The sequence below is a fragment of the Ahaetulla prasina genome, chromosome 1 (genome assembly GCF_028640845.1).
Source record: "Ahaetulla prasina isolate Xishuangbanna chromosome 1, ASM2864084v1, whole genome shotgun sequence".
Taxonomy (NCBI): Eukaryota; Metazoa; Chordata; class Lepidosauria; order Squamata; family Colubridae; genus Ahaetulla; species Ahaetulla prasina.
Genome location: NC_080539.1, coordinates 129,312,741 through 129,340,342, shown reverse-complemented (window position 1 = coordinate 129,340,342; position 27,602 = coordinate 129,312,741). Strand labels below are relative to the sequence as shown.

The window sequence follows — 27,602 nt, the reverse complement described above, 5'->3', positions numbered from 1 at the left end:
AGCCATCAATGTCCTTAGCTTTTCCTTAGTTCCTGCCAACTACTTTTCCCGTAACCAAACAATTCTTTTAATTCCAGAGCAAAATAAATCTGTTTTGATTCATGCATGAACCAAAGTATCCAAAACAGGTGTGTTTGGGTTTGGAAACAGATCGTCTGAAACCAGCTGTTCCATGCATGGAACTGTTTGTGCATGGAATGTTTTTCACATTCCTACTTTCAGTCACAGATGGTATCTAGGTAGGGCACTTTTCTGGGTTGGCAGGACAAAGCTTTGGTGATTCATAAGCCCAAAGTTGCTTCACAGAGTGATGGATAGCATGTAAATTAAACAAACAAACAAACATTGTAATATTTAGCTCTGCTCCTTGGAATTTATGCATCGTTTTTTAAACCTATATAAAACCATTAATTAAAGTAATTCAGGGAATTGGAATTAAGTATTATCAGAGTGGGTTCTATAACAATTTGCCATGGCCAACTCGCTGTGGAATAACTCGCCACAGCCATCCCACCTCAGGACAACTCACTGCAGGACAAGAGTTATACTAATATCAAAGAAATAGTGGAACAGAATAATTAAAGAAAGGATGCAAAGGGAGGGACAGAGTGAAATGTGAATGGCCAAAATTCACATTTCACATTCATCATAAAAAACAAATATTTTTTATTTATTTTAAATAAATAAGTAGAATTGTTAAACTGTCCCACGGCAAGTTGGCCATGGTGAGTTGGCTGCAGCAATTTGGCCATGGCGACAGTGGTGGGATTCAAATAATTTAACAACCGGTTCTCTGCCCTAATGACCAGCTGGATAGGCAGGGCTCAGTGGTCATGTGACTGTGTGGACGTGGCCAACTCAATGGGCGCTTCACCTTACCTGTTACAATGTAATAAGGGTTAACCAGAGAGGCAGTTTCTATAAGCAGGGCAATAAAAATTAGGCTAGAAACAACAGAATGTTTCCTTCCTGCCTTCCTTACAAGATTAGCCCTGTAAAGTGAAAAAAAACAAAATAAGATTTCTTCCAGCAACTGGTTCTCCGAACTGCTTAGAAAGTTAACAACCGGTTCTCCCGAATAGGTGTGAACTGGGTGAATCCTACCACTGCATGGTGAATTGGCTATGGCGAGCTGTCCCATTCTGTATTAGTTATTTGTCCTTGCTACTGTATATTAGCCAGACAGTTTAGTGTATATATTGAATCAGTGTCTAGAACCTGCAGTATTGTAGTACAGCTGTCCCCAACCTTTCTGGCTGCATGGACGGGTGGTGGTGGTGGAGGCAGAGGGGATGTTTTCGCACATACAACCAGGGTTGAAATCTAAATTTTTTTTGCTACCTATTCTGTGGGTGTGGCTTGGTGAGTGGGTGTGTCCTGTGACTGAGTGGGCGTGGCCAACTCAATGTCACTCACAGCCATGCCCACTCAGTCACAACCCCCCCCAAGCCACGCCCACAGAACCAGTAGGGAAAAAAATTCTTTTCCCTTTCCCTCGCCACCTGTTCTCCCTTCACCTAGGCCCCGGAGCCGCCATCTGCCTCAACGGGGTCGGGGAATGTACCATTCCCCAACTCCGGCTTTTCTCCAGAGCTGCCGCCCACTCACCGCCCGCTCACCACCTGCTCGCCCTTCACCTTTGGTCAGGGGCCGGGGTCCAGGGACGCCCCATTCCCTCAGGCCCCGGAGTCGCCCCCTGCTCGCCGCTTCCTCAACCGGGTCGGGGAATGCACCATTCCCCGACACCAGCCTTGTCCCGGAGCCGCCGCCCGCTCTTCCTTTGCCACACGGCATATACTTACTTTCTTCCAGCGGCTGGCTGCCGGGAAAGGCAAGCATCCAAAAGTTACCGGAGTTCCTCTCCTTGAATATGCTACCTTGTTCTATGCGCTGGCTGTGCAAGCGCACACCTAACCTGCCGCTGATAAATAAATGAAATAAACAGGTGTGCGCTTGCGCAGTTGGTGCATGAAAAACGCAGCATTGGCGGCGGCAGATTCAAGGAGAGGGACTCTAACTTTTGGACTCTTGCCTTTCCCGGCAGCCAGCCACTGGAAGAAAGTAAGTATATGCCGCGTGGCGAAGGAAGAGCGGGCGGCGGCTCCGGGACAAGGCTGGTGTCGGGGAATGCACCATTCCCCGACCCGGTTGAGGAAGCGGCGAGCAGGGGGCGACTCCGGGGCCTGAGGGAATGGGGCGTCCCGACCCGGTTGAGGCAGGCGGCAAGCAGGGGGTGGTTCCGGGGCCTCAGGGGAATGAGGTATCCCTGGGCCCTGACCAAAGGCGAAGGGGAAACAGGTGGCGAGCGGCCAGCAAGTGGGCGAAGGAAGAGCGGGCGGCGGCTCCGAGGAAAGGCCAGAGTTGGGGAATGGTGCATTCCCTGACCCGGTTGGGGAAGGTGGTGGCTCCGGGGCCTCGGGGAATGGGCCCCGTCCCCTGACCCGAGTGCGAGCAGGTGTCGAGCTGCCTTCCCAGTGTTCCAGTGTTGCGAAGGCTGGACTGCGGGCCGTAGACTGGTTCGGGGGCATGGCCAGCCAGTGATTGCTACCGGATCGGCGAACCAGAACCAAACTCCGCTACCTACTCGCCCGATCCGGTCCGATCCGGTAGCATTTCACCCCTGCATACAACCTAATCCTGCACATGTGCAAATGAAACTTTGCACATTCTGCTGCTTGCATGGCCCAGTTCCCAAAAGGCTGTGGTACAGATCCATAGACTGGGGATTGGGGACCCTGCTGAAGAATAATTAATAAAATGTAATTATCTAAATCTTTATCTTAATTAATCTACATCAGACAGAAGTAGTATTCACTCCGTTCTGTTTCAAGACTCTTCCTTTTGCAGGATTATTTCTGTAAAGTCAAAGCTCTTTTTTTCAGAGATCTCCACAGTCTTAGTCTGACATGAATAATTTTATTATACTTTTCTCTGAAAAGACAGATTTGAAGTTTCAAAAGTAATTTTAAAACCAGCACCAAGTGGATTCTATGACTTAATGTACTTTTTATCAAATTTGATAGGAGGACTGCAATTTTTCTTCAACAGGAATGACCTTACAGAATGCACAAGTTCTAGTTACACAAAAATTAAATTACTACAACAGAGAAAAAGTCATGTTTGTTCATTAGAAACATTTCAGAATCTAATAAGTAAGGTATTTTTTTTTACTGAGCTCTTATCAAAAGAATTACAAAATGGAATTCCGATATATGAAATGGAATGGCCTCTGTATGATACTGCTTAAAGACATTCTGAAAATTTCCATTGTTTCAAAGAAGTTGCAAATTTGTTGATCGAGCCACTTCCAAAGTAAAAGATTCTATATTACTATATTTTTATTGGCTGCAGATACACATTATTCTTAAAAATTATTCATGGTGATATCAATCTTTTAAAAAAGTAAGAGCCTTGGGCCTAGGAAGTTTCAAAAATCAGATTCCTAATGTCAAATATTACTTATTCTTACAAAGGTCTAACACAAACCTTTTTCTGTGGACTATACCAAATGCCAGACAAGTGAATTGCCCTATAGATCTTTGACCCATCTTTTCTAGCTGGCATGGCCAATGGCAAGGGATTAAAGGAGTAGTTGTCCAAAATATTTTATTAGATTTTTATCTCACCTTTGTTACTTTATAGATAACTCAGGGCAGAGAACAAACATAACATTTCTTCCTCCTCCTATTTTTCTCAGTAACAACCCTGTACAGTAGGTTGGGCAGAGAAAAAATGACTGGCTCAGTCATCCAGCTGGTTTTTATGCCAAGGCAGAACTAGAACTCACAGTCTTCTGGTTTATAGGCCAGTTACCTTAGCCACTTCACTAAATATCTGGCAGGGACTACTTATTTATAATGTATAATAATATATTACATAACGATATCCTAATATAAGTTATGTAAGGAATTTATGTTATTTTTGGATGCCAGCATAGATTTCATTTTTAGCTGTTCTGTCTTGCCTCCTTTCTCTTCTTGCTGGCACAATTTAAATTATTAAGTACCATTTCTGTTGTTTAATTCTATTGTGTGGATTGCTGGGACTATTTGGATTTCCACATGTGGAAGACCAAAATACACCCATAAATGAATGGATAGCAATATTGCAACAGCGTGTGGAACAGAAAGGGTGGAAGCGCCAACTCTGGGTATTCTCTGGCTTTCTCACCCAGGACCCTGCGGACGAGAGCCCAAGCGTGAGCATCCCCTCTTCAGGACAACAGCCATGTGTCTGCTCAAGTGTGATTAACACTCACTTGCCAAATCTCTCCCTGGGCCATTTGGAGCTTGCACGCGTCCACGCTCCTTGTTTACCCCGCTGCGGCTTTCACGCGCAGCCTTTTTGTTTACCTCTCCGGCAAATGAGATAAGGTGGCTGGGACTGGGAGGCTGCTCAGCGATCGTTATAAAAACCCCTCGGGCGGCAGCCGATCCACACAGCCCAGCGCGGGGGAGGAGAGGAAACGAGAGGCTGCTCGCGTTTTACCGGTGGGTTGGCTGGGGCTGAGAGCGGCCACAATCAGAGCATGGAGACTTCGCCGCTCTGCCTCCACAATTCTCCGCCGCTTGGAACCGCGAACTCCCGGATCTGCGGCTCCAAAGACACTTCAGGGTAGCCGAGCTCAATCACCACGAGAGCCCGTCACGGGCAACCTGCGCTTAAGAGCAAGCCTTGGAGCGGGGCGGTGGGTGGGTGGAAATCCCCATCTTGTCCAGCTGCTTCTTGATCGCGCGGGAAAAATGGAGCCAGCCCCGCCCGTGGTCCCGGGAGTTTGCAGAAACTGATATTCCGCGCACACACACACTCCACCACTTTATTGCGTCTTATTGCCACATCGCGGCTAACGCAGGGTGTCTAATATATTTGCAGGTCCGAAGGATTCTGGAGACCTTGGATCCCGACCCCAAAAGATGCGGAAAGACAGCGTGTGAAAAACGTTGAGGTGAGTGTCTCCCGTAGCCACAATTATGACAGCCCCTTCCACGTGGGATTAGGTTGCAAGGAGCCGGTCTTTCTTTAGTTGACTAATTCATGATTATTATTATTTTTTTACTTATGACAATGTTTGTGTATACTGTTGTGACAAAATAAAATAAAATAAAAATAATAATTCAGTGTTCTTTCACTTCGGAGTAGAATAGAATAGAATAGAATAGAATAGAATTTTTATTGGCCAAGTGTGATTGGACACACAAGGAATTTGTCTTGGTGCATATGCTCTCAGAGTACATAAAAGAAAAGATACGTTCATCAAGGTACAACATTTACAACACAATTGATGGTCAATATATCAATATATAGTACGGTGTATTATATTGGTATTAACGATTGCTACTACTTCTAGGCTAGAGATATTGGCCCATTAACAGTAATACAGATCTCACTGCATTCCACGAAGGGCCTTTTTTAAAAACAACTAAAAGGATGGTTTTCATTACTAAATTAAGTTTGCATGTGTGACTGAAATGTAATTCCGAAATTGGTTTTGCCTTTTGCAATTTAATATAGCAGTTTGTGCTAGGCACTATGGAAGGCAGCAATGTATTAATTCGAATTTTAAGATTTATGATGATTGCACAATCAGGAGAGGGGAAAATAATCATGCATTTGTGTTAAATCCGGTGCACTGACTAAAATGAAATCCAATATTTACTTTGATAATCACTGGATGACTCTGGGTCAGTCATGCTCTTTCAGCCCAGCCCACCTCACAGGGTTGCTGTTGAAGAAAAAAATGGAAAAGGGAGTGCCTCATATACTTCCTGAACAAAAGGCAGGAAACAAACATAATATTTAATAATAACATTATGTATTCTTTTATTACATGCCACCCAGAATCATTTTCCTGAAATGGATAGCTTTGATTTGATAAAAAATGTATGAATATTAAATAATCAATTTCATATTTCTTCTTTCTCAAAGTATCATAAGTTTCAACCATTCTGTTGATCTTTATTTCCTGTTCCAGTTGCACAGCCCATCTGAGACTACAGAAGACTCTGTAAAACTTGCACAATATACCCATCCAGTGAGGTAAAATAAAACAATTTCATTTTTTCCTAAAACATAGTATTACTGAGACTCTCAGGATTAATTTTTTCTATTTTTCCCAGCAGGGCTCCTGTGCCCTAAAAAGTTATCTATTTGTGGGGGGGGGGGGGGGAGAATCCAATAGGTAAAGCCCTTAATTGGATATATTTTCAGGTAGTAGTTAATCATACAGAAAGGTGTCGAGAAAAATGATAGGATTGTATGTAAGGTTTATTTCAAATAGCATCTGAAATCACACAAAATGTATCAGGACTTAAACTAGTAGCTACTGGTAGAAGTTCTCTGAATGGCTTTGGGTCTCTCTCTCTCACTCTCTCTCTCTCTTTCTCTCTCTCTCTCCCTCCCCCCCTCGTTCCCTCTCTCTCTCTCTCATTTTCTCGCTCATTCTCTCTCTTGTTCTCTCATTCTCTCTTGTTTTCTCTCTCATGTTCTCTTTCTTGTTTTATCTTTTTTCTCATTCTCTTTTCTCGTTCTCTTGTTTTCTCTCACTTTCTCATTCTCTCTTTCATTTTCTCTCATTCTCATTCTCGTTTTCTCTCTCGCTTTCTCATTCTCTTTTATTTTCTCTCATTCTCATTTCTTGCTTTCATTCTCTCATTTTCTCTCTTTCCCTTGTTCTCTCTCTCTCTTCTCTTTCTCTCATGTTCTCTCTCTCTCTTTTGTTCCCTTTCTCTCTCATTCTCTCTCTCTCAGCCCAATCTATTTTACAGCGTTGTGTGTGTAAAAATAGGAGTACTGCTTCTGTATGAAAGGCAGACTATAAATAGAACAAAACATAACATCAGTAAATAATTAATACAGCTTTTTACAACATGCTTTCTCAATATTTCAGCTTCTCTAATTATTAGCCTAGCGGTTAAGACACTGGGCTTGTTGATCGGAAGGTTGGCAGGTTAAGACCTAAGCACAGCAACACAGAGTGAGCTCCCATTCTTGCCCTAGGGTCCTGTCAATTTAGCTGTTTGAAAGCATGCAAATGCAAGTACATAAATAGGTACTACTTTTGTGGGAAGATAACAGCATTCTGTGTGCAATGTATAGTTATGCTGGCCACATGCCCACAGAAATGTCATTGGACAATGCTGGCTCCCTCAGCTAGAAAACGGAGATCAGTACCACTTGTAGAGTTGGACACAAGTGGTCAGAGAAAACCTTTACCTTTTTTAAAAAGCTATAGTTAGCCCTCGATTTAAAATCATTTGTTTAGTGACCATTTGAAGTTACAACTGAATGATTTATGACCACTTTTCACACTTATGACCATTGCAGCATCCCTATGGTCATGTGATCAGAATATGGGTGCTTGGCTATTGGCACGTACTTACGACAGTTCCAATGTCCCTGGGTCATGGATCACCTTTTGTGACCTGACAAGCAAAGTCAATGTGGAAGTCAGACTTGCTTAACAGCCATGTTACTAATTTAACAACTATAATGATACACTTAGCAATTGTGGCAAGAAAAGTCATAAAAGAGGGCAAAACTCAATTAACAATATCTTGCTTAACAAATAAATTTTGGGCTCAGTTGCAGTCATTAGTCAAGGACCATCTGTATTCCGAAGCCTTAAGAAGATTTTCTTTCAGTGTCTTCCACATTTACAGTATATATTGTTTTAATTTTGTGGTTTTAGTGATGTTCTTTTATGTCTTTATTCTTTTTAGCATGTACAATACAATAGATGACTTTTTATATGATCTGGAGCTGACCATGTTAATTAGCAGAGTATCTTTTGAACTAATCAGAAGACAGAAAAATACTATTTTCTTGTTATTTTTATACATTTATTGCCTGTGAAAAGAGCCAATTCAAATACATTTATTTTTGAAATAATGTTTTTAATTTAGTATTAATCAGATATTAAATTTATGTGCCTCCCTTCTTGCTATCCCAAGCACTCTTCTTATTTCAGAACAGATTTGAAGGATTTGTCTCAAGTGCCAGAAAATGTTAACCTTCTGTTGGGATTTTGAATATTGAGTGGGAGAGTTGTTGTTTTCTGCACACCTAAATATCTTAGGTCGTTGTTCTACCAAAACTGCCCTGATAATATCTTTTTCTGCCATGTTCCTTGGATGTTCCTTGCCATGTTCCTTCATCTTCACCCCAGCCTCTGAGTGAGACAGCCCAACTTCTTCCATAGCTTGGCTTGTATTAAGATAGCATTTAGTCTGGCTCTCTCCAAGGACCATCTCATTTTCAGTGTGACTCCATCATGCCACCGACTCTGCCTCCTTTTGCGCATATCCGAAAGGGGAGAGCTGGAGATGTGACAATGTCATATGGCTTTCACTATTTCAATGGAAATGTTGGCTCCTACAAAGGCTTCTGACTGAAGTGGCATAAAATCTGTTGTTTTATCATCATGACCTTGGAGGAAAATGAAGGGACATGAGTGACTGGCAAGCGAAGCAGCCGAGTATGTAGGGTTTGCCAGCAGTTTTTGTGAACTCAAAATTGTTGCATGTTAAGCACTTCGACTCAATAATGGGGAAAGACCTTAAGAATGACTCTAACGTGGTCACCCGTTTTGTACTATTTTATTTATTTATTAAATTTATATTATTTATTTATTTATTTGTTTGTTTATATTTCTATACCACCCTTCTCCCGAAGGACTCAGGGCGGTTTACAGCCATGTTAAAACAATTTTTACAAACACTAAAATAATTTAAAATAAAAAATTTAAATTTAGGCTGACTCCTTAAAACTCATTTAAAATTCCCAATTAAAACTATCAGGCCAGTCCTGCATAATGAAACAGCCATGTTTTCAGCTCGCGTCGGAAAGTCCGGAAATCAGGGAGTTGGCGAATACCTGGTGGTAATTCGTTCCAGAGGGTTGGGGCCCCCACAGAGAAGACCCTCCCCCTGGGGGTCGCCAGCCGACATTGTCTAGCTGAGGAGGCCCACTCTTATATGCTATTTATCATGCTGAAAGGCTTACAACTTTATTGTTTTCCTGGTCTTTCTCTTGCCATGTTGTAGCATTTATATCAATTTTTTAATTTATATGAAATCTATATTCTGCGCTTCTCATGTTTATGTACCACAGTCAAGAATAAGATCCCTAGAGCTGTTATTGGGTTGAATTTCGCTGACTGATCCAAGGCCACATATTTCAGCAAAGTTTTCTTTGGAACTGATCACTACTTTCCAATCATGGGACGTGATTTTCAAAGCAGTTGATAAGGAAGTTGGCATGGATCCCTGCAGCAGATGTGTCCAAATGCAGTCAATATTTTTGTGATAGCTACAGCTGCATATTGGTTACACTGTGGATCCTTACTAGATGCAGGCTGAGGACCTCAAGATCCAAAGCCACTCATATCATTTCTGTATGGTTTCTCTCCTCCTTTATAGACTCAGTCACCCTCTGTGAAAACAGCATAGGATGAATTAGAAAGCTGCCATGGTATATTTACTCAAAAAATGGTTTTTTCCCCTCAATAATGGAATATTATCGTATATGTCACTTGCAGTAAGTGACAAAACTGAATTTTTGTGCAGTGCTAAACTTTCTTCATTGAATATAAATAATAACTTCTATGGAATTATTAAGTGCCCCAAATTATTAAAAACTGCAGCCATAAAAGTCTATACCAGATATCTTTGAATTCAATTTAATTTATGAATAAGACACAGTTTGAATTGTGAAGTTGCATTTGACTGGTTACCAATTTTTTCAATATTTGCTTATTTGATTATACAGGGTGATTATAAATGTGAAATGATTTAAGTCTAATAAAATCTGAACTTCTCATTAAACATTTATTGTATGCTTTAATACGATTGGTGTAATCAAGCAAAATTTCAATGTCTTAAATCATTGCTTTTTATTGTAAGAATATAAACTGGGATATTGATTGGGAAAATTAAAGATTCCCTTTCAATCTGTGATTTTTCCCATAAGCATTCCTGGTTATTGTACTACTTCTGCAGATGTGTGTTGAAGAGGTCATACTTGTTGTAATTAATTGTAGTGTGACCTTAAATGAACTTACCATGTTTTCTTGCCTATGTGCACTTACGGTTATTTTAAAATCCTTCCACTTTTAAAAAGCATTTTCTGTTCTTAAGCTCCTCTTGAGAAACGTTAGAATAGTCCTGTTGAATGTTCTTGAATATGCTCAATAAAGTGGCAGTCAAAAATGAATAGTGTAAATCTCAGAAGATACTTTTGAGTGTCCAGTGCTACTTATTCTGCCTAGATATTGACTTTACCATTTGTTGGAAAGGTATAGATGTAAAAATCTCAGCATTAGCAAATTGATCTGCACAGAAGAATAGCAGATATGTGTTTAAAGATAAATTTAGAAAATAAATTTCTCCATCTTATCACAGTATATTTTATGAAAGATTTATGACAGATTTTGAGGTAGAATGTTAATGCAAATTTGACTTTCATGCTTTTACAAATTAAACTGCATTTAGCCCTCCTGAGAGCATAAAGGCAATCTTTGAACAAACTTATGCATTAATTAATTCAGCAGCAAGTACTTGACCTAAAAAGAAACGGATATATCTAATTGTGTATAATTCCATTTTGTTATCAACTACTGCTAATATTAAAGAAATGATTATTTATTTTAAGCTACTAAGCTATTTTAAGCTACCATATTTTTCGGTGTATAAGACGCACCTTTTTACCCCCAAAAAGAGGGTGAAAATCTGGGTGCATCTTATACACTGAATGTAGCCCCACCCACCTGCTGCCCCCCACCCTTCGGAGGTTGTCGGCCTCTGTGCGTTGCACAGCTGCATGTCCTTATGAAAACGGTCTTGCATCTGCCGCAGTGCTTCAAAGGGCTGTGCTACAGCTAATCAGTGCTGTAGGCGGCTAGTAGACCAGTGCCTCTATTTTTAAAGAAGGTAGACCGGTGCACTCCAAAAAAAGGCAAGTGGACTGATATGGCTCTGCTAAACAGAATTCTTATTTTCTTGTTTTCCTCTCCCAAAAGTAAGGTGCATCTTATACTCCGGTGTGTCTTATACACCGAAAAATATGGTAGGTAGGTTAGTAGAATGAGATGAAGTGATTTTAATTATTCTTTACATATTAAATTACAAACTTGTCTGTTTGTTTTAGGCTATTCTGGCCCAAATCCAAGTGTTTTGACTACATGTATCATGAAGCTGAAGCACTTCTGAGGAACTTTCCTGTCCAAGCCACAATTTTCTTTTATGACGAATCAGAGAATGAGGAAGATAGCGATAGCACAGACCATGAGTCTGGAGCAGAAATGGATAATTAACTGCACTGTTTCCAAATGACCCTGTTTATATTCCTGTATTTAATATTAATATCAAAATGCAATCATAATATTTTATGCTAATTTATATGTAAGTTATTGTGAAATTAAAATTATTTTTATAGTACTGGTATGTATGGGTTTTATGTCTTCTGCATAATCTTTCCTCCCTTCTCCTTCTGAAATCAATAATTTAGTTATGCCAAGAATTAAACCGTTGTTGTTAGTTGCGAAGTCGTGTCCAACCCATCGCGACCCCATGGACAACGTTCCTCCAGGCCTTCCTGTCCTCTACCATCCTCTGGAGTCCATTTAAACTCATAACTACTGCTTCAGTGACTCCATCCAGCCACCACAGTCTCTGTCGACACTGAGCTTGTTGATCGAAAGGTCGGAAGTTCAGTGGTTCGAATCCCTAGTGCCACATAACGGGGTGAGCTCCTGTTACTTGTCCCAGCTTCTGCCAAACTAGCAGTTCAAAAACACATAAAAAAACGCAAGAAGAAAAATAGGGAACACCTTTGGTGGGAAGGTAACAGCGTTCCGTGCACCTTTGGTGTTTAGTCATGCTGGCCACATGACCACAGAGACGTCTTCAGACAGCGCTGGCTCTTCGGCTTTGAAATGCAGATGAGCACCGCCCCCTAGAGTTGGGAACGACTAGCACATATGTGCAAGGGGAACCTTTACCTTTACCTAATATATTAATTCATAAAATGAAAAGATATAAAACTACAGGAGTGGCTAGATTGAGTGAGATGGTAGAAAAGATTGGTTGAGAGGTTCTATATTGGGATTCAATAGTGTGTTTTTTTTAGAAAAAACAGTGATTTTTTAAAATGTATTTTTAATTATTTTTTTTATTATGCAAAGCTCAGAACCCTCAGCCTTGTGGTTTTTAGTTATAGTTGTAACATATGAAAAGAAGAAACACAAATTTCCATGTTTTACAACCAATATAGGTAGTCCTTGACTTACTTTTGAGCCGAAAAGTTTTGTTGCTAAGCAACAAAATACTTAGCAATAGATGTAAAATCTCAGCATTAGAAAATTCATATGCACGAAAGAATAGCAGACACACATTTAAAGATGAATTTAGAAAATACATTTCTTCTATCATAGCACAGCATATTTTATGAAAGATTTGCAACAGATTTTGAGGTAGAATGTTAACTCATTGTGAAATGAGTTTTGTCCCATTTTATGAGATGTCTTGCCACATCTCATAAAATGTCACATTGTCCAGTGAATCACTGCAGTTGTTAAATTAGTAACATGGTTGTTCAGTGAATCTGGCTTCCCTGTTGACTGCTTGTCGGAAGGTTGCAAAAGAGGATCATATGACCCTGTGAAACCAACCATCAAAAGTACATGCCAGTTGCCAAGTATCCGGGTTTTCATCACATGGCCACAGGAATGCTGCCACAGTCTTAACTGAAAAACCACCATAAATCACCTTTTTTCCACTGCCGTTGTAACTTTGAACAGTCACCAAATGGTTGTAAGTTGAGGACTATCTGTATACTCACTCTACAAACTACCCTTTAAGTCGTCTGATTTTTAATCTATTAAACTTAATGTTGCAATCCTGCAAGTTCCTAAATCCACTTCAACTCAAACATGGGCATAGGACATTATACCAAATTAGTAACTTTTAAATTCAATGAGGCCTAATTTTCTTCAGTGCTGTGGAAATTTTTTAATGATGTCATCTTTATTAATTTGGGTACAATATTAGTTCCACATGATGACATTTCGGAGAGAGCACATTGGATTGTGTGGGTATTTCCCTTGCATAGACATGCATAAATATATAGTTCTATCCAATATAAGAGCTGGGAGTGTTTCTGATAGGAAGGGAAAATAGTGTTTGAGGAGTGTGTGAGGTCATGAACTTAACACCTGCCTGCAGTTCCTTAGAGCAGATGCAGCTTTTCCCACGATCATGTGGCTGCCCTCCACAGGTGAAACATGATCCTGGAAGAGATATACTGTGTTAAATTTAAAGACTTGCAGGCAAATGCTATAGAGACACTGACACTTTCCAGAACTTCTATTCTGCCTTCAAATCTGAAGTGCTGCAAAGTACAGTATTGTTTCCTTCCTTTAGCAGTGAGATTAATAGGACAATTGAATGCATTCTACCTGGAAGTAAATGTCAGTATTCCAAGATATCAATTATTTTTATTTTTATACTTTAACATACAGAAAAAAGAAAATAAAGAATACACCACACGTAAGAGAAACCAGTCAGGTCAGTTTTAACATATCAGGCTGTGATCATGCAGAGTAATATTCATCAGTCTTTCTGCTATACTTATAGGCAGTCCCTTAAAAGACAGCAGTGGATATTGTACATATAATTGATCCAGGAATAACAAATAGGTAGTCCTCAACTTACAATAGTTCATTTAGTGACCGAAGTTACAACAGCACTGAAAAATGTGATTTATGACCATTTTTCAACAGGACCATTGCAGCATTCCCAGGTCATGTGATCAAAATTCAGACACTTAGCAATTGACTCATATTTATGTTGGTTGCAATGTCCCAGGGTCATATAATCACCTTTTGCAATCTGACAAGCAAAGCCAATCAGGAAGCCAGATTCACTTAAATGTGTTATTAACTAGTATTGTGTTATTCATTAAACAATTGTGGCAAGAAAACTCATTAAATGGGGCAAAACTCACTCAACAAATGTCTCGCTTAGCAACAGAAATTTTGGACTCAATTGTGGTCGTCAGTTGAAGACTACGTATACTGGTCTCACCTTGTATTTCCAATATTGAAAAATTAATCTTTTTTGCTTGATAACTGTCCGTTATAAAAGGATACATTTAACTTTTGTTCAAATGAATATGCACATTCTTTAAATGTTATTGATCTATACATCATCATGTATTGTCTGCTGCCCTGCTCCTGTCACGTTTTGCTAACACTAAAGACTGAAACTCAGTGTAAAAAGACTTTATTTTAGCCATTGATCCTTTGCAGCAAAAATAAAGAGACCATTCTTGGTTTATGTCATCCTGAAATGACAAATTAATGGATCAAATATATTTGAAAGGGTTCTTTCAATTCTCATGTAGGAAGAAAAATCAGGTTCGGTTCCAAGCAGGGAGAAAGGTACTGGAAATAAAATGGAGGCTGATTGGAAAGAAGGACTCTTGTTTATTGATGAGCAGAACCAACAACAACATGTTCTTCTGGGACAGCTGACAAAATGGGGTTGGGATAGGTGGGCTTTTGGGCTTTTGTGTTTGAAATACACAATAAGGGAGTTGTGCAACAAAGTGAGTTTCCTGTCTTTTGCTGTTCTAATGGTGGTGGGTTAATCCTGTTATGTCCTAAAAGTCATGTCCTGTTCTTAATCCCATCAGCTGGAGTTGAAGATGTTTTGTATGTGAATATTGGCCCAGTCTTAATGGGCACAAAATATTCATCTCTAAAGACTTCAGGCATCTACTGGAGACTGCTGGGGCTGATTTCTGCCTTTGTTAAGATTTTTTCCTCCATTTCTCCTTTGGGGAAAGATAATATTCTGCCTCTTTTAATATTTCCTAAAATATTTCATTCTCTTGGGGACGGGGGGCGGCTTCCTACACTCGTAGTTGTTGCTGCTCGGAAAACAATATGGAACATTTATACGGTGTCACTGCTTTGATAATAATATGTAACATTTATACAGTAGCCCAAATTCTGGTTTTTTTAATATTTCTCTCAGTTTATTTATTAAATTTAAATCTATAACTAGACACAAAGACAGTTTTCCCCCATGCCATCACTCTGCTAAACAAATAATTGCTTATTGATTGCTTATTTGTACCTTATGATTCTTGACAAATGTATCTTTTGTGACACGACACAACAGTGATTGGTCTCATTTGAGACTGATGAATCCGCATATAGACAAGAGGTCGAATGACTAGCCTTGTGGTGCAACCAGAACAATCTGGAACTGAATACATTCAAAACCGTAGAAATGGTGGTAGACTTTAGGAGAAACCCTTCCATACTTCCACCTCTTACAATACTAGACAACACAGTATCAACAATAGAGACCTTCAAATTTCTAGGTCCTACCATATCGCAAGATCTAAAATGGACAGCTAACATCAAAACCGTCATCAAAAAAGCACAACAAAAAATGTTCTTTCTGCGCCAACTCAGAAAGCTCCAACTGCCCAAGGAGCTGCTGATCCAGTTCTACAGAGGAATTATTATCTGCACCTCTATAACTGTCTGGTTTGGTTCTGCTATCCAACAAGACAGACACAGACTTCAGAGGGTCATTAGAACTGCAGAAAAAATAATTGCTACCAACCTGCCTTCCATTGAGGACCTGTATACTGCACAAGTGAAAAAGAGAGCTGTGAAAATATTTACAGATCTCTCACATCCTGGACATAAACTGTTTCAACTCCCACCCTCAAAACAATGCTACAGAGAACTGCACACCAGAACAACTAGACACAAGAACAGTTTATTCCTGAATGCCATCACTCTGCTAAACAAAGAATACCCTCCACACTATCAAACTATTTATCTGGACTACAAACTGCCCAAGGAGCTGCTGATTCAGTTCTACAGAGGAATTATTGAGTCTGTCATTTGCACCTCTATAACTGTCTGGTTCAGTTCTGCAACCCAACAAGAAAAACACAGACTTCAGAGGATAATTAGAACTGCAGAAAAAATAATTGCTACCAACCTGCCTTCCATTGAGGACCTGTATACTGCACGAATCAAGAAGAGGGCCGTGAAAATATTTACAGACCCCGCACATCCTGGACATAAACTGTTTCAACTCCTACCCTCAAAACGACGCTATAGAGCACTGCACACCAGAACAACTAGACACAAGAACAGTTTTTTCCCGAAGGCCATCACTCTGCTAAACAAATAATTCCATCAACACTGTCAAACTATTTACTGAATCTGCACTACTATTAATCTTCTCATAGTTCCCATCACCAATCTCTTTCCATTTATGACTGTATGACTATAACTTGTTGCTGGCAATCCTTATGATTTATATTGATATATTGACCATCAATTGTGTTGTAAATGTTGTACCTTGATGAACGTATCTTTTCTTTTATGTACACTGAGAGCATATGCACCAAGACAAATTCCTTGTGTGTCCAATCACACTTGGCCAATAAAAATTCTATTCTATTCTATTCTATTCTATTCTATTCTATTCTATTCTATTCTATTCTATTCTATTCTATTCTATTAATCTTCTCATGGTTCTCATCACCCATCTCCTCCCACTCATGACTGTATGACTAACTCTGTTGCTGGTCTGCTTACGATTTATATTGATATTGTTTCCTGATTGCTTATTTGTTCCCAATGACTATCATTAAGTGTTGTACCTTAGAATTTTTGATGAACATATCTTTTGTGTACACCAAGAGCGTATGCACCAAGACAAATTCCTTTTGTGTCCAATCACACTTGGCCAATAAAAAATTCTATTCTATTCTATTCTATTCTATTCTATTCTATTCTATTCTATTCTTTATAACTCAATAAAAAATGTTAATGACAAAAAGCAGAAGCGCTTAGGGCGCGCGGCCGCGCAGCAAGTACGCAACAGAGTGGGGCGAGAAGGTGAACTAAACGGAGGTGCGGGGGGGGGGGGACTTTCCTCCGTAACAGCGAACGCCGCCGACACTTCTTCTCCGCGTCAATCAAAACGACCAAACTTAAGCGCGAGCGGCTGCCACCAGTAATAGCTCGCTCGCGCGTGCTCTCCCGGCCCGCGCCTGCGCACTCTCCCACCCCCGCCTCTCCACCCAGGGCTGCTTTCACAGCAGGCCGAACCCGGAAGCGGTTTAAAACTCTCTCCGGCTCCGTTGTGGTCCTCCCCCCTCCACACTTTCTATTCAGGGAAGCGGAGGATTTTGTGGACCTCCCGTCTGATTGCAGCGGGAAGATGCTGAACGTGCCTTCTCAGTCTTTTCCTGCCCCCGACTCACAGCAGCGGGTGGCCCTCGCGGGACGCAGCAAGGTGCGGGGCTGGGTAGCTGCTTTGGACTTCCCCCCTACCTGGTGGGGCTGCTCTGTTTCACGCCCCACGAGAGACTCGAGGGTGGGTGGGTGGGTGAGTGGGTGTCGGGTGGATTTGCGGAGCAAGTGACGTGGGGAAGGAGGGCTGTTTGGATAGTAAATCGCCAGATGGCGCGATTTGTAGCGGGAGACGTCGCACCTGTTTAATTTCTGCCTGTCTTGGAGAAATGGTCCAACGGGAAAATCGCTTTGGCCAATTAAACAGAAAAGTTTTATATAGTCATATAAATGGCTTCTTAATGGTGTGTGCTTTTTGTGGGTCAGAGAGATCTCAAATATTCACTCTTGCTAATCCGTCATTTGCAAAACAGAAGAAAGTTCTTGTATTTAGGCTTGTTTTGGAACACAATTTATACTGTGTAGGGCAGGGATCTCCAACCTTGGCAACTTTAAGACTTGTGGACTTCAACTCCCAGAGTTTTACAGTTAGTTTTGCTGGCTGAGGAACTCTGGGAGTTGAAGTTCACAAGTCTTAAAGTTGCCAAGGTTGGAGACCCCTGGTGTAGGGTGTTCTGCCAATCCCGATTTACAAGAACAATATCTGGTGGTCTTTCTTAGATGCTTGTAATTAATCCCCCCCCCACGTGTCTGGATTTGATATTCTTGGATCAAATTAAAAGTGAGATGGGGAAGAGGAAAAGCAGAGTTTGGAAGTGGTGGAGAAGCAATATGATTATGCGCCATCAAATTTTTTTTTGTATGTGAGAAGATGAGCTTTAAAGATGCTGTTTATTAATATGGACTATGGACTTTGTGATTGTGAAACTGGGAAGTCAAGTCGTTGATCTGATTTGCCTGTAAAAGTCTGGCAAGTGGAATACTAGAGAACAGAAGGTTTCTTTAAGTAGTTTGATAACTGTATCAATTTGTCAGCTGCTTCCGTTCCTCAGAAACCATGGAGGTGCTCATGGCACATCTAGTTAGGATGCAGTTGTGACAGAGAAGGCCACATTGCAGAAAGTTCATGAAATGTGTGAAGCTTCTTTCTGGGAAAATTGAGTCAAATAACAATTTCCTTTTTTTTAACATTGTGCTTTAACATTATGCTCTGGCCTACTCTTTCTTACACAATTTCTGCTCCTTGTGTAATATATTTACCTTGAAAAATTGAATTGATGTAGCAATTTCCTTTGCGTGTCAGTTACTAGATGAATATCTGTGATGTGGGCTTTGGAAGATTGCAATAATTTCACAGTTGCTTCATATAAGAACTGAAATTTATATGCTGAGAACAAATAGAATAGATAGAATAGAATAGAATTATTTTTATTGGCCAAGTGTGATTGGACACACAAGGAATTTGTCTTTGGTGCATTTGCTCTCAGTGTACCTAAAAAGAAAAGATACATTCATCAAGAATCATAAGGTACAACACTTAATGATAGTCATAGGGTACAAATAAACAATTGAATCATACTAGGAAACAATCAATATAAATCTTAAAGATAGAGCAACAAGTTATAAGTGGGCGGAGATGGGTGATAGGAACGATGGGAAGATTAATAGTATCATAATAGTAATGCAGACTTAGTGAATAGTTTGACAGTGTTGAGGGAATTGTTTGTTTAGCAGAGTGATGGCGTTCCGGAAAAAAACTGTTCTTGTGTCTAGTTGTTCTGGTACGCAGTGCTCTATAGCGTGGTTTTGAGGGTAGGAATTTATGTTCAGGATGCGAGGGATCTGTAAATATTTTCACAGTCTTCTTTTTGACTGGTGCAGTATACAGGTCCTCAATGGAAGGAAGATTGGTAGTAATTGTTTTTTCTGCAAAAAAACCAGACCAAAAGTATCTTTTAAGGCAATTATGCAGTGACCCTTGTATATTCTGAAAAGAGCACTTTTAGACGATCCCTCAATTTACCTAAATTTTACCTCATTTACTATTTCACTGTCTTTCCAGTGTTGGAAGGCTATTGAGTTTCTATATGTAGCAGAGCAGTAGCTCTACCTGTCATGGCTAGTTGTGTTAGATGCTATAGTTCAGCTTTATGGAAAGCCCTAAGTATGTTGATTGATGTGTTGATTGATTAGAGTTTTATTGCAGTCTTTGTATAGGAACTCAAGGTAGTGTATGGAGTGCTTAGATTCAATAACTTCCAATTTTGTTAGAAAAAACTAGATTGTCATATGTAAATAAATGATATGGAATATATACTTTATAAATAACTACTTCATCTTTTCACCATAGCTTAGATGTCATTCTGAAATCTACTCTGTGCTATTGTGTATAGCTTTGGATTCATTCTTTGGATTAATTAGAAATTTGTATTTTCTGTATAAATAGAATAGAATAGAATAGAATTTTTATTGGCCAAGTGTGATTGGACACACAAGGAATTTGTCTTGGTGCATATGCTCTCAGTGTACATAAAAGAAAAGTAATGTAAAGAAAATGTAGAGTGGAAAGGGCTGTACTGATATTTAATAAATAATGGTGAATCACAAAGGAATACCTGATATGCTAATCAGCAATGGAGTAGCGACATTGGTGAGGCAATAGAGGGCATGGCACCATGTTCTTCAGGATGGAAGTAGCTGTGAAAATCTGGCAGCAAATCTTTACTTGTGGTGACATTTAGTGGCAGTGGATTTAAAAAACAACAACAAGCTGTACAAGGCTGCCTGATCTGCCATATGTTGCCCAAGTATGCTATGTCTGTTTCATTTATTCTGTTAATGTTCTTTATTTCGGTCTTTTCTCTTTTTAGGTACCTTTGAAATCAGGTCGAAGTCTTATGGACTGGATACGGTTAACCAAAAGTGGAAAAGATCTAACTGGTCTAAAAGGAAGATTGTTAGAAGTTACTGAAGAAGAGCTTATGAAACATAATAAAAGGGATGACTGTTGGATATGTATTAGAGGTGGGTTGTTCTGTTGCCAATTCTTATACTGTTTGTTTTTCACTATATCTTATAGGAAACTGTTATAGGATAATAAATCTTAGGGGCAGGTAATTTGAAAAAAATATGAGGAATAGAAGCTTTTAAAGCAGGTACAATATCCTGTGTTTTATGCATAGCTAATAAAATATCCTAGCAGTTGCTGCTCAATCCTCTTAGATACCTTTGCAAGACTTATTTCTGTGTTTAGAAGTATTCACACGATCTATTTTGTAGGGTTGTGCATACTTTTCAAATGATTTCCGAAATGATTCAATCCTTTATGAATGTGGAGCCCTAAACAGCCTCAATTTGGGACAGATCTGCAGTAGCCTGCCAACACAGATAATGTTGCTTTAAGAACTGTCTTTTTAATAAATTGATTCTTTAAAGAAACTTTTTTCCAAGCTCTTGCAGAAGCTTTAAAAAAAGGGGAACCGTTTTGATGAAAACATTGTGGTCTGCTCAATTCATGGACATCCTGTTTTTTTTTTGTTTTTTTAACTAACCATAGTTTTTTCTGTTCCTTGTCTGAGAATTCCCGGTCTGAAAAACTGAATTTAGTATATGTATTGTTGGTTTTGGTGCTTGAATGAAGAGAAGATCTTTTTTTATTATTAGATTGAGACCTTACCTTTCATTCGGAAACAATAGATGACACACATAATGTTTCCTTTTGTATTTTCCCCATAATAACTGTGAGATAGGACGGTTTCAAAGTACCCAGGGAGCTTTTGTGCAGAATATGCAATCAAAATAATCTCTGAATTACAGGCTCAATTGCAGTACTGATAACAATATAATTAAGATCACAGAGAAGGCTACACCTAGTGTATTGTCATGATGAAAAAGCTGTTGATGAAGCTGTATGATTGTGAAGTATTGTATCCTAGATAAATATCAACATATATTGAACATTTCTTGGCTTTTCATGAATTCTTCAAACATTTATTTAAATAGTTAGAATATTCTCTATGAAATCCTTGGTGGTCTCTAAGTTTGGTTGTTTGGTGGCAGATATTTCATTACCTGGATAGGTAACATCATCGCTGCTAGTAAGTGTGGAGTTTGCTCACAGCTCCATTCAGGCATTTGCCAGAATCTGTTAAGTTCAAAATAGGAAGAAAACAGGAGTGTACATAGCTGTCAGCTGCCTTTACTGCTTGTGGATCATGTGGAGAATTGTGCTGGTGATCTAATTGTCACAAAATCTTTTCAGCCCTCTGATTTACATTATATTCCATATACAGATTGCAGCCTTCAGGCAAAAACATGAAAAGGCTTGCAATGGATATTGTTCGGATGAGGTCAGCTGAAATGAGTTTCAGCTTTTAAAACTTTTAAAGTGTGGAAATTCCTTGATTTTTGTTTGCCAGAAAAGAAGCCAAGCTGAAGAAGAAAGGACATAGGACACTATTTGTACAAATAAGCAGCCAATACTATTCACCTTTATTTTCTTTTATTATCTATCAGTAATCTATATTTTGATCTTTAACCAACATAAAATAAAAATGTACTAAAACTATTATTTATTATAATAAATAACATTATTTATTATTTATTAAACTTGTATGCTGCCCATCTCTCCAAAGGCGAATCTACAGTATTAGCTGTACGGTTAATGACTATTATTTAAGAATGACCTCTATTTGTAAATTAATTATATATATATATATATATATATATATATATACACACCAGCTATGAGGTTGTGCAATAGTTTTTATATTCTCTGTCATTATGAAATTATTATTGAACTGAAATCTGTAAAGATATAAAACTTTATAAGATTAAAATTATGAAATTCAAATTAAGCCTATGTCAGGTATATTTATCATAATATAGGCAGTCTTGTATATTAGGAATTATTAGTATTATTACTAATTAGTATTAGTATATTAGTATTATTTCTCTTTGGTAGAGAAATGTCTGCATAGGATTATCTAGTGAAGATGCTTTGCCTGTCCTCATATATGTATGTGACAATTTGTTTTTTTCTTGAACAGGCAGGGACATAAGGTACATTAATATGTTCTGATGCTTTATGATGATAAAATTCATTTGTCATCATAGAAAGTAAATGAAGCTGACCTTAGAGATAATGTCTAATATAAGCCGTTTTATATGCAATATAAATATTTTACACTAGATGGCATTCCTAGAACAAATAACAAAAATGCAAATAATTTATCACCATAATCTATAATATTTATGTCAGCCTAGGAAACAGGAATATTTTGCCTATTTATCTTCCACTGTTGGTTTTCAACTCAGTTCATTAGAAGGTCATTCTAATTTTTTTTTCTTTCGTGTCTTGTATTACATTGTTCCATTTTCTGTGTGCTTTACACAGAGCCCAGAGATCACTTGGAAATGAAGCGTGGCTTAACATGTTAAAAAATAAATAAATACTAATTTATACAGGATTATGGTTATGTACTTGCTTGAGGTCCATTGTCATAGATGAAATGTTTTGACAACTATTTTTAGAATAAGTGTTTTTTATGCCACTTAATTCAGCTAACACAACCAGCAAAGCATAGCCAGCTTTATTGTTTCAGTCTATATTCAAAATAAACTTGACATTTTATACCATCTTTACTTTATACTTCCTCCTTTAACTGATATTTTTAATCATTGTTCTTTGCTTTCTAGGGCTTGTATATAATGTAACACCATATATGGAATATCACCCGGGTGGAGAAGATGAGTTAATGAAAGCTGCAGGAACTGATGGGACAGATTTATTTGATCAGGTAGCAACAGAGTGTAGTTGGTGTTCAATTTCTAAAAATGTTGTTGTCACGTTCCTTAGTTCAGCATCAAAAAACCTCAGAAAACACAGTTCAGCTTGAAGCGTTTATCCTTGAAAGTGTGAAACCTGGCACGAAGTGACGAACAAGCAAAGAAGCAAAACAAAATCAGCGTTAACTGTAGTTTAACCCTTCATCCTTAAGTATGTGTGTTTATCCCACGCCCTGGCATCCCTACCCCTGGTGTCTGCCCACCATTAGCCCAGCAGAAGCTTCATGTGCGTACCCGCCCCACCTCACAGCTTCTAGATGCCGACATTCAGTTGTTTTGGCCAGTCTCCGCTTCCCAGTTGATTGTAGGTCTGGAGGCATTCCTGGCAACTCATAGCCGAATGGAGCAGCCGTTCCGCCTCTTAGCTGACGGCTTACTTGGCAGTGGTGGATCCTCCCTTCCCCGAATGGCAGCCCCGGGACGGCTCACCCCACAGCTAGTAGTTTTGGGGGTGACAATTGTGCTGCACACTAAGGGGTCTTGTTCCCGGAAGAAAAAGCCGCTGCTTTGTAATGTATCTCATTAAAACATTACATTTTAAGGGATAAACTTAAACCTAGACTAACTTTATTATCAATTTATATGTACACTAATAGGCATACATTAAAATGAAATTTCCTTGCATACAGCTCTCAAAGGGTCACCACCTCCAATATGCTAATATAATTATTATAATAATAACTAGTTATTAATAACTAGTTTACAGTATTAACTCAAAGCATTCCAAAGGAAGTGAACCAATGAGGTTCACTATTTTTCTTTCTCTAACTCCACATATACAGACACACAGATACAAAGATAAACTTATCTACCTTACCTAGGAGAAATTCATCTCAGATGAATGTTGTGAACTGAAGTTCTCGTAAAAAAAAACAATAAAATGCACATCATAGTTACGGTTAGTTTTGAAAGAATGGATTACATATTTAGAGTTCATCTGTAGAGGAAAGGCGTAATTCCTTTCCTCACCTATTCCTGCTATGAATTAATGAGTAGAATAGGAAATGTTATATATAGCTCAGTAGTTTCGGCTAATTCTTGACTTACATTGATTGCTTGGTGATTGTTCAAAATTACAGCGGACCCTTCAAAAGCTATCTATGATTCAGTTTCAAAGTTATGACGGCCATAAGCCATCTTGCCCATTCTCAGTCACATGATCACATTTTGGGTGCTTGGCAATTGGCTCAATTGGCTTTTACATCCATTTGTAGCATCCTGCACTCATGTATCTGCAATTTTTGATGGGTTTGGGGTTTTTTTGCCAGTTTCTGGAAAAACACAATCAATGGGTATAATGGATTTGCTTAACAACCATAGTGTCACTTAACCACTTTGGGGAAAAAAAAGTTATAAATTTATGTCTGGTCCTGCGGTAACCCGCTTAAATAACCACAATGAGTTATGACCATAATCTTTGGTTCAGTTACAATTGTAAGTTGAAGACTGTCTGTATGTTTTTGTTCACTTAGCAACTTGGTTATTGGTGTTGCTTAATTTATGAGATTTGGAATATTTTCATGATTATTTAGAAGAAATGTTATCAAGAATGTTAGATGAACAGATGTCAAATATAAGCTTACATTTTTCCTTGCAGGTTCATCGCTGGGTCAATTATGAATCGATGCTGAAAGAATGCTTGGTTGGAAGAATAGCCCTGAAACCTGCAGCTTTTCTAAAAGGTATACGCTCTTTATTCCATAAAGTGTGCTCAATTTCAGTGACCTGAGTCAAGAATTATTGGAGTGGTCTTGTACAACATGTCTTAACAGCAGTAGCACCTGGCTGACTTTACCTGGGCTTAGAAACTTAAGTTTGCTATTAGGGAGTTTCAAATATATAGAATAGATGGTAAGTGGAAACAATATTCTGAAAATAGACAATGGTAAGCCGCCTTCTCTGCTGTTGCCAGGAAAATAGTATAGATTTGTTTACGCAGTTATTAAGAGGTGAACCTGAAGGTAATTTTATCCTTAGAATATATAAAGGGTATCTCTATGACAAAGATTAAACATGTTAACTTTAAATACAAGACTCAACATCAAAAACTCTCCAATATGTTATTTAGTAGGTATGTAGTTTTCTACTTTATAGTGGATTTAAAAAAAAAAATGCTGGCCAGGAATATATGGTGATTTGTGTTCAAAGTATTGCTGCTACTACTCACAAGGTAATCAAGTAATTGGCAGAAATTTGCCAATGCTTCATTGAGAGAAATACTGCGACTAAAAAACTAGGTGTACGTTAACCTCAATTCTGCAGCGTATTACTATTTTGCTGTATTTCATATTTTAATATTCCCAAGAAAGCTATTCAGAATATTTCATGTTTATAATCTGATTTGTTTCTGATAATCGATTAGTGTATGCTAATTATGCATTCCACCAGGATTTACATTTTTTATATGAGAAAACACTAAATAATAATGGATAATCTAACATGTATTTTAAAATAGAAAAACAACAGTAAAAGTGCAATTAAACATGTCAAAGATTTTGAAAGGTTTTTTTTTTCTGTTTAGAATAGACAAAGGTGGTGGACATTGCTAGGGATAAAATACTGCGGTATGACCATAATTTTTGGAAAAGTATCCGTTTCTTCAATCATAATTTATCTTTACACAATATATATACATGGGTTCATTATATGTATGTATGTATATATGTATGTATGTATATTGGGAAATACGACTTAATGATTCCTAGGGAGAATGTGGAAAGCCAATAAATCTCCATGTTTGTGACTTTTTTGTGCAGTAGCTATGAAATGACCTTTGCAGAAATACATCATACTTACTAATGGTATTCAGCTGGTTTGGACCAGTTCTGGTGAACTGGTAGTAGCAGCCTGCCCGCCCCCCTGCCCCAGCACTATACCGTTCTATTTAGCCATGTTTTCTAAGATGGTTGCTATAGGTTAGCAAAGAGAAACAAAAGACAGATTCCACAATCTGTTGCATACCTCCACATACGTATGGGTACTTGCTTCCAAGGTGCCTTGTGCAACAAAATCAAATTTCTGAGCAATCCTGTACAGTTTCATAGAGCTTAAGCGTAAATTCATGTGTGTTGCTGCCAATTCAATGTTTCACTAACAATTGACTTCAAATTAATTCCTTAACCCCTGATTTTGTTGAAGAGTGGATGGTTCTGTAATACTTCTTCCTGCAGATGTGTATGAACACCTGTTTAATCTGCAGCATTTGAACATCATGGAAGAGGGGTTTGCTGGCTTAGAGATATTTAATGTTTCATAATTATGTAGCATCTTGAAATTTCATGATGTGAAATTATGAACATTTCCCCCCCTCCCAGGCTCAGTAATCAGAAAAAACACGTGTTTGAAGTTGATGCTTCTTATCCTGTGATCATACTGTTGACATCTTTGTCCTCTTCTTTAAAACTGATTATCTAATTAATTTAGAGAAATCTCTCAAACACAGAATTTTGCTGTTGCTGCGTAGCTTACGCTCTCTGGATAATGTAGAATCGATATTTGACCTAGCAGAATAGTGACTTAATTGCATCAGAATCATAATTGTGTGTTGGTAAACATTAACAACAGCACAAACAGCTTAAGAAACAAGCCAATTTAGCCCACCTTTACACGATTAAAATAAGATTCAGGGACTAGGTTTCCTAGACAATTCTTAGAGTTGTGAGTGATTATGGTTTGTTTTCCCTTCAGCTGTTGGCTGCTTTTCCCTTCCATTGTTTTGCTCTGCATCTGGTCCTTGTTCCAAAGCAGTTCTGTGCAATCTTGCCCTTGTGCCTTCTCGCCTGTGTTTGGAATGGTGCAGTAGCTTTAAGAATAAATAAATTAAATTACATAAATCTGTCTTTGGATGCTAATACTATCATTACGTGGAATTATAGTGCATTTGCATTCCACACTAGTCAGCTGCACACTAGTGTTATCAAAACACTAGTGTGTTTTAAAAGGGGTTGAGGGTAGATAGCTTCTGACTCTCATGGGTTCTACTGGAAAGGGCCGCGGTGTGGCTCAGGCTGTAAGAAGCCTGTTATTAAAACACAGCTGCCTGCAATTACTGCAGGTTCTAGTCCCACCAGGTCCAAGGTTGACTCAGCCTTCCATCCTTTATAAGGTAGGTAAAATGAGGACCCAGATTGTTGGAGGGGCAATAAGTTGACTTTGTAAATATACAAATAGAATGAGACTATTGCCTTACACACTGTAAGCCGCCCTGAGTCTTCGGAGAAGGGCGGGATATAAATGTAAACAAAAAAAATAAAATAAAGTTGTAGAGCGTGTATTCAACCCAGTTTAACAGACTACTTTTTAATTTTTCTTAGTTTTTTAATAATATTTTTCTTTATTTACTTATTGGTAATAGAAAGTATAAAAAGCTGCAATTTTAAAAAATATCACAGGATTCTGGTGACACAGGACACTTTTTTCATGTTACAGCTCCCTCTGTTGATATAAAAGACTGCATTCCATTTTATTCAAGAGATGGAAGATCTCTATGAAAAATAACATCATCAGAGTCGATACGGTTGAACATTTTTAT

The 27,602-nt window shown here is 38.6% G+C and overlaps 2 protein-coding genes across 5 annotated transcripts in view; both read left to right on the top strand.

Moving 5' to 3' along the window:
• Positions 1 to 3,563: 3,563 nt before the first annotated feature.
• On the top strand, positions 3,564 to 16,710 carry RIPPLY2 (ripply transcriptional repressor 2). 2 transcript variants are annotated; one of them, XM_058175716.1, is made up of 4 exons: positions 3,564 to 4,198; positions 4,873 to 4,945; positions 5,972 to 6,036; positions 15,180 to 16,710. In XM_058175716.1, the coding sequence occupies exon 4, from the start codon at positions 15,291 to 15,293 to the stop codon at positions 16,212 to 16,214; it is 924 nt and encodes a 307-aa protein (XP_058031699.1). In that variant the 5' UTR covers positions 3,564 to 4,198; positions 4,873 to 4,945; positions 5,972 to 6,036; positions 15,180 to 15,290; the 3' UTR covers positions 16,215 to 16,710. The 2 variants fall into 2 exon arrangements, with proteins under 2 accessions (XP_058031699.1, XP_058031709.1); XM_058175726.1 differs by lacking the exons at positions 3,564 to 4,198; positions 15,180 to 16,710 and adding exons at positions 4,378 to 4,614; positions 11,143 to 12,366.
• A 404-nt stretch (positions 16,711 to 17,114) lies between these two features.
• The window catches only part of LOC131194558 (cytochrome b5 reductase 4), a 37,838-nt gene continuing 27,350 nt past the window's right edge, over positions 17,115 to 27,602 (top strand). For 2 of the 3 annotated variants that reach the window (XM_058175703.1, XM_058175699.1), the window contains exons 1-4: positions 17,115 to 17,327; positions 20,095 to 20,248; positions 22,922 to 23,022; positions 24,669 to 24,753. In XM_058175703.1, the coding sequence (XP_058031686.1) occupies positions 17,253 to 17,327; positions 20,095 to 20,248; positions 22,922 to 23,022; positions 24,669 to 24,753 (415 nt within the window). In that variant the 5' untranslated portion in view covers positions 17,115 to 17,252. The remainder of the gene's footprint in view (positions 17,328 to 20,094; positions 20,249 to 22,921; positions 23,023 to 24,668; positions 24,754 to 27,602) is intronic. The other variant, XM_058175689.1, reaches the window with a different exon arrangement.

Excerpts from the sequence above, each read along its gene's own strand:
- RIPPLY2 (XM_058175716.1), top strand. The coding sequence starts at position 15,291 with ATGGTGGTAGACTTTAGGAGAAACCCTTCCATACTTCCACCTCTTACA.